Here is a 7,832-nt window from a genome sequence, read left to right on the forward strand (position 1 = left end):
ATTAAGTCCACATGATTTAATGTCCAACCATGAATATGTCCACAATTGTCCAACTTGTGGACATGTTATGTCCACATTTTTTTCTTCTCATTTAAATGACAAGAACCACTTCAAAAATAAATGCATACTACTACTACCTTCATTCTTAAAAACATTTCATTCATGAATCAAGTCATGAAAGAAAACAGACTCTAAGACCAGATAAACACATGTTCATGTGTACAATGTACGGATATGATAAGATGAAAACCAAAGCGGGAGCCTAGGAAACACTCCAATACCAAATTAAACATTTTTCAGTAACAGATGCAGTCAAAATTGAAAATCCTCTTTAACTAGTTATTTCGTGCGCTTTAAATCTTGTAGGATACTGTGCAACGCCTCTGACGCGAAATAGTTGCTTAAAGCTTTGCGGCGCGGCAGGCAACCAGCATGACACGCGCACAGGCGCCTACAAACCTAACGGGATACTTCACGCGTTGCGCAATGCGTGAAGTATCCCGTTAGGTTTGTAGGCGCCAGTGCGCGTTCTGCGCTGCTAACACGCCGCTCCGCTCTGTGTTAGGCTCTAATATTCAAACTCGCGGAGTCAGCGTTTTTCAACTCATGATTTTGAAGTGTTTGCACTCTCTGCATTGAATATTCTCTTTTTAACTGATGAAAAAGAAATATGTACTACTGGAAAATATAATGTGTTTTTTGCAAATATAATAGTGGTTCCGTGTCAAATTTAATGATTCCCAAAGCATTCAAATTTATTCTTTTATGTTTTGGGCTTCTACCGTGCTGCAGCGTGGTGTAAGCGCAACTAAACGCTCAAAATTGGACGTATTTGACTCAAGAAGCTCGATGTACAAATAAGTTAAAAACAAAAAACTGCGTGCTTTTTAGTTTTTTTCCTCTTTTATTAATTTATGTATAGTTTCTTTCATCGCAACTACGGCTCATTGAGATTCATATCGATGCCATTGTTGGAAAAGGTTTTACAAATATTTACCACGTTTTGAAAATGTAAATGTTTTTAAAATGAAGTAATCAATTTCATTTAAAAAAAAAAAAAAAAAAAAAAAAAAAAAAAAAAAAAAAAAAATTACATTTAAGGCATATTTTATATTGGAAATTTCAAGGATAGCAATGAAACCAAGTATTTACCAAAGACAATTTGAAAAGATGAATCAAAAGAAGAAATTAACATTTCATTTAAAATATGAGTTACGATAAAAACACCTCATTCTCTCTTAATTTTCTCATTTCGATATTGTCAATATAATTTACACACGGACTAAAATATAACGCTCGAATCTGATTTTAGTGGACTTTACATTTGTGGACTTAACTTAGTGGACGTTTAAGTAAGTGATTGCCTTAACAAAAGTGTGGGCTTTAGAACTGTGGACGTAAAAATTGTGGACGAAAAGTCTGTGGACATAAAAAAGTGGACATAAAGTCCGTGTACCGACGAAAATGCCTGAGGTAGTACAGTATAGTTACCGTATTACCTCAGGCTTTTTCGCCTGATAAATTAAAGGGATGCAAAATTAGCAGTAAAGGGGTAAATAGCTGGATGAATATGCCATTTCGACTTCAATTATTGTGGTTCATGGAATATATTCTGTGCAGTAACAACTATCCATACGAGGATTCATTACTTGTCTACTAATCTTGCCTTGCAGTAAATAATTGTCAACTCCCATGGTGGCTTTAAATGCTGGGCTTTAATTTTCTATTCATTTTTCAACGATTATTAATAGAACGAAATTTATACTGCACTCTCAAATTTTTTTTGCGGCTATGTTTTCCTAATATATTACGTTAAAACCACCACCCCACTATGGGCCATACTTGACGTTTATTATCATGAGCATGTAATTTGTGCAGCAGCTCCGGATGGTGTGTCAACTGGTACAAATTTTCCACACGTTTATTTCTAACACGGTTCATCTAATACCGGTGACACCCTGTCCCGCTCCTTCCAGTAAAAATTCTAGCATCGCAAGTCTGGCAGCTTTCCCGCTCATTTTTACCTCAGACACTCAGGGTTAAATAGACATATCACGATGATTTCACGCTAAGTATCACATTACCCTACTTTTACGTGAGATCGTGAATCAACGCCAGTATACTTACTTTACTTTTACATAGAGGAGTTAATAATGCAACTTTACAACACAATTTGGTCCGATTAATTTTGAGGCACCATCGAGTTTGTCACTCCCGAAATTATTTTTAGACATCACTTACATTTCTTGAAATGTAATTTCACGGGAACTTTTCATCATATTTCTAATTCATTTTCATTACTCTGCAATATACACTTGGAACTTTCCTCCTTGTTTTTTAAAGTATACGCAGTTAAAAATTCTCGTGTTTAATGCCACTTAGTGTTACTTGGTGTTTTTTTGTGTCAGGTTAACCCGAAAGACTTGATAACTCAACAAAATTTTGTGTACCTAAATCAACACAATTTTGTGTACCTAAATCAACACAATTTTGTGTACCTAAATCAACACAATTTTGTGTACCTAAAATCAACCCAAACCTTAGCTTACTTTGAGACGTTGCTTTGTATTATAAACGTGTGATTATTTTCGTCCGGGCCGTATATGGCCCCCTGTGTGTAAATAAACACTTAAAATATAAATATATTATATAAGAGATAATTACAACTCTCAGAACCGGAGCAGTTTTTTCCCTGATATTATCACGTTTCCATTGATATTTCAAATCCATGAGGACTGCCGAACAAATCCAATAATAAACCGGCGCCACATCATATTTCTAATGCATTAATTGTTTACTAAATTTATACCACGATTCACCATATCGCGTATGATTGATCCTCCGTGAAATACTCGCGGATAACATGGCGCTTAGAGACGAAATAACCTTTAAAAGCATCTCACGGGATTTCCTTAATACGATCAACAAATTTTCTTTCCCTAGATATTCTTGGGAGGCTCTTAATGAAGTAAAGCCTGTCGCTCTGATCTCGTGACCTTTGCCACCTGAAGACCTGACCCCTATCTTTTTGCTCTTTACGAAAAAGGGCGTAAGTACATTTCAGGATCAGCTCTAGTATGTGTAAACAACTACAAGTCAACTAGAACTTTAAGAAACTTGGAGTAAAGCTCTCATGCTGACCAAGCTATGAGACATCTAATATAGCGCGTTTTTAGACAGAGTGAGTAAGTCTCTAAAGCAGCTGAACCAATGAGATACCAGGCACGGTATAAACCACAGCAATATGTCCTTTGTTTTCTCATGATTTTCAAATGGTGTTGTATTCTCGTAATTCAAAATGTTTCACGGAAAATATTACATACAGCTGGAAGTTCAGATATCAACCCTCAATGAAGATATAAGTAACGAAAAGAGGTAAATATAATTCGTCAAATGCCAAAAATTGATGATTTCTGTTTCATTTGTTCTGTGTCAAGTGCACATCTGAAAATTCGCAATTATTTTGCAATCTCCTTGTTACACGAGTCGCTCAATTGCGTGGACTTTTGAATTTTAACACACCTAACGCACCTTTTATACCTAACGCAGGAATTCAATTTACACTTCGTCTAGTGATCCAATAATAGAGTATTTTTCTTCTTCTTATTTCTTTTCGGAGAAGGAAAATGTTCCGCCCCCTCTTATGGTTCTGACTGAAACCATACGTTTCGGCAAAAAAAACCTATGAAAATTATGTTATTAGTTTTCTTCCAATATGATGAAGTTTCCCCACGGTTGTGTTTTCATCCATGCTTTGGGCGATAAAGAATGGAAGTTATTCTTGCTACGGATGCTCAAGGCTTTATAATATCATGTATGTGTTTCAATTTTTAGTCATTCAATCAATTTTCAGATGGGGGAAAGAAAAAAGAAGAAATAAAAAAAAAAGTGAATTTGAGATAACACGCATTAAAAACCCGATGCCTCATTTCAATATTATGTTAGCACCGCCTTTTTGGGCGTAGTTCAACAACTTTCTTGGTGCCAACATAACAAGACTTAAAAAACCGCTTCGGCCATCCGACTTATTGTCAAAGAAAATGAATTATACTCGTGGTTTTATACTAATGAAAAACTTAAATCTCACAGGGGCGAGAAATTGTAAAATTTATTTATGCAAATAAGCAGAAGAAAAGAAGGATTATCCACCTTGATTCTTAGCAGATTTCCGAACAACAAATTTACATTTTCTTTCTTTTCCCCTTCCTTGTCTGAAAAATAATTATTAACATTTCTTGCGATAAAAAGGATGTAAAAAGCAATTTTTTCATTCGCTTAGGCACGTTTTAAACCCTCGACAAACACTGACCAGGATCTAACATTTTTGTTTTCTCGCTGCCTTCGCAGATGAAGGGAGTATTGTCATCCCAAAGAAATTGAAATTTAATTCGAAATTGAGATTTCACAATTTTTAAGCATTTCAAGGTTCCCGCAGTCGAGACAACTATACTTGGAAAAATGTTTTTTTTTTTTTTTCTAATAAAAAAGAGAGAAAAAAGAAGATAAGAGGCTCAAAGGATGCCGATGCATATTTTGGTTGCCGCACTTCGTCGAAGTTTTAAATTCGCGCCCCTTAAGCCGGTAACCGCTCAAATTTTACGTGATGTGAAAGAAAACATTAATCAAAATCAGTTTCCGTCTCGCCTTCCTCACTATACTTGAAATCCAAAGAATCTTATTATGCATGTTACTCATGAAGCTTAAGTCGGATGTTAGGTATTTCATTGCAGGGGTGCAGAAACTTCTTGACCACACGGACCGGCTGCGGCATGTCGCAATTGGTCGTTTGAAGGAATGGAAAGGTCCCAAAAACGGGTTAAAGCCGCGTGCTCTAAGGGAAATATTGTTTTTTATTCCGCAATTCAAGGTGAAAATTGCATGTTTTTATGTTTAAAAAAAAAAAATAAAACAACTTATTGAAAGTTGCGTACGAATGAGATACTTGTAGCACGCTGAACGTGCCTAAAGAGCAGAAGGAGGTCATTTTTAAAAAGGAGGGGTATCGACGAGGGCCGTTTTTAGCCCCGCCCTGGCTAACTTCTCTCATCTCTACGATTTTCTCCTATGACAGTATACATTTTACGGAATGACTCAAGATCCGGTCATTTTCAGTCTCTTTCCAAATTTGATACTGGTCTACAAATGGATCTGAGTGCCGATTTGGACGAAAAATGTGGATTTTTTGGCATTGAACGGCAAACTTACATTTTTCGTCAAAATCTGCCCTTAAACCCACGTACAGGTCAATATTTGACCCCATAAGAGAAGAAAATGACCAAATCATGATACACTCCGTAAAATATAGACCTTCAATGAGCAAAGAAATCCTAGTGTTGAGGAAATTCAGGGTAGGCTCAAAAATGGCACTCATCTGCCCTCCTTTTTTTTTTATGAAAATGCGGTCGATTTCAAAAGAGAAGAAAGAAGGGTTAGAAACAGGGCCGGATTAAGGGGGTGGCCACATGGGCAGCGGCCCATGGCGGCAAATTTAGGGGGCGGCAAATTTTGCGATTTTTTAAAAATAGGGTATAAAGCAAATCGGATTTAGAAAAAAATACAAACGAGAAAAGGCGACAAAATCTCTCATTTCCTGAGAGTACAGTAATTTCGCTTTGCTTCAAACACAGTACGTTCAGCACCGCTCGACGTGAAACGCAAAGCCCCTATAGGACTGTAGGAATACTTCACGCATTGCGTCAAAAACAGTGCGGTCAGCAGCGGTCGACGTGAAACGCATAGCGCCTACAAGACTGTAGAAATACTTCACGCATGACGCCAAACACATTGCGGTCAGCGCGGCGTGGCAGCGGAAGTTAAAATTATTAAACCACATATTTTTTCATAATTTTTTCGTTCATTTCTTATAAATGGAGGGCCTTGTCCACACAGAGCTAGGTTTACGGAACTTAACTTTCGCGCAAAGTTCCGCGAAATTTTGCTGGTAGTGTTGACATAGGGCTTTCGCAAAAAATGTATCCAACACGAATAAACGCGTCTTATGCACCCCTTACCCTCCGGCACGTTCACTTGATGGTTTTTATTGATGAGTCAAAACGAATGAGAAGGGGGCGGCCAAATATGGACGGCAAGTAGGTGAATCCGGCCCTGGTTAGAAATTTTTGCATCCCTGTTTCATTGTGACTTCGCAGCCAGTTTTGGGTTCCTAAGACTTTAAGAGCCAGGAGAAAGGAGGCAGAAGACATACCTGAGTTATTGGCAGGATTGAGCCAAAGTGAAAGCCAGTCGTCGGGCGGAGGGTGGACATTGTAGGAGAGGGCGACGGAGCGGGGGGTCGGCGCGGCGAAAGGGGCGCTGTCTGGCGGCGGCTGGTGCGGGTCCAGAAGAAGCTGCTGGATCTGAAGCACGTCCACGTATTCCTCCTCACTTGTCGAGTCTTCTCTCATAGCGACTCTCAACATCCTTAGCGCTGCCCCTTCGCCGTGACCTTTGACCTGCCTCACCCCTCCGTACACAACCCATTGCTAGACTCACAGGCTCACCAGCAAACACCCCCGACACACATCACGAATCACACCGAACAACACTTTTCCAGGAGTCACTTCCTCGCGCTACGAGCAGCTTCCGGCACTGAGATCCGTACGCGGAGATCACGATCCGTATTCGATCGAATTCCAAAGAGCGTTAATTATCCTCAAACTTGCACCACACAAACACGGCGGACTGTCAAAATGCTCGGGATCAGGATGCTCCCCGAAAGTTTCGATGTTAAATTATATCCGTTCCGCACTAGGGAAAAGATTTTTTCCGTTGGGGTTGTTTCGCACTAAAATCCACTTTTAATGCCGAATTTTTACTAAAAACACTATATGCTTTGAATTACCATAAAGCTTGATTCCTTCTGACAGATTCAATAGAGTGTTTATGGAAAAATATTGGCATGGAACACTATTAAAGAGTGTAACTCAAAAGAATCCGTTGAGTCCGCGCACTCGTAATATATCAGGTAGCTGAAGGTATCCACACACAGAAAAAAATCTATAGCCAGTGAGGTATCCTACTGCCTCACAAAGCTGGCTAAAATTCAGCAAATTTATACGTTTACGCTCAATTTTTCAAAATTTTGCGGATGCACTACGTCCATGTCATTTGTACAGGGTGCTCTTTTGGTTCCAATGGATTTCGGCGAGGTCGATGGTCCAAGTTGGGCTTCGTTTGTATCCATAAACTTGACCGAGGGATCACGCATGCACACACGTCTGTTACCGGGTGGCAATGACCTTGATTCGGCGAAAATCGACGGAATCCACGAGACGGCGCGTCGAACTTTCACACACACATACGCGCGCGTACGCGAGTGTTGCGCACACCACCACAGTCGCACTTAGTAATGAATGAACGACCCTCGAGTGAATGAACACTCACACGGCTCCTGTCCCGGTAGGCAACGCGTCGTACGAAACACGACTCACGTTCGACGAATCACGTTCCGTTTTCGATTGAGGCGCAAGAAAAGTGCATTCGGAAAAAGCTAAAGTACTCTTGAAGTATATTGTGGGAAAACTCATCCGTTTCCGCGAAAAAACGCGGAAAATCACGTTGAAGGACCCTTAAAGCGTGTTTTCCGTGTTCGAGAGTCAGGCGAAACCGACTGATGCAATCTCAAGGGATTTAAACACAGCTTCAATGAGGGTAGACTTAGTCAAAGAGGAAACGAGGACGAAAAACACATGATGCTACGCAAAACGCACGCGAAATCACGGTAATCGTCCGTGTTGAGCAACTCGAAGTGTGTTTGCGCATTCGGGAAAAGACCGGTATCAGACCGCACGGGAAAATGTAGAAAAGCTCCGGTCGGGACACACAAGTCGCGT

General features: G+C 39.7%; 1 protein-coding gene across 1 annotated transcript in view; it reads right to left on the reverse strand.

Moving 5' to 3' along the window:
* Positions 1 to 6,912, reverse strand: part of sr (zinc finger domain-containg protein striped) — a 110,916-nt gene extending 104,004 nt beyond the window's left edge. The window contains exon 1 of the mRNA XM_072299508.1: positions 6,206 to 6,912. Within this exon, the coding sequence (XP_072155609.1) occupies positions 6,206 to 6,419 (214 nt within the window). The 5' untranslated portion in view covers positions 6,420 to 6,912. The remainder of the gene's footprint in view (positions 1 to 6,205) is intronic.
* Positions 6,913 to 7,832: the final 920 nt, after the last annotated feature.

Source organism: Bemisia tabaci, chromosome 4 (genome assembly GCF_918797505.1).
Source record: "Bemisia tabaci chromosome 4, PGI_BMITA_v3".
In the NCBI taxonomy this organism is placed as follows: domain Eukaryota; kingdom Metazoa; phylum Arthropoda; class Insecta; order Hemiptera; family Aleyrodidae; genus Bemisia; species Bemisia tabaci.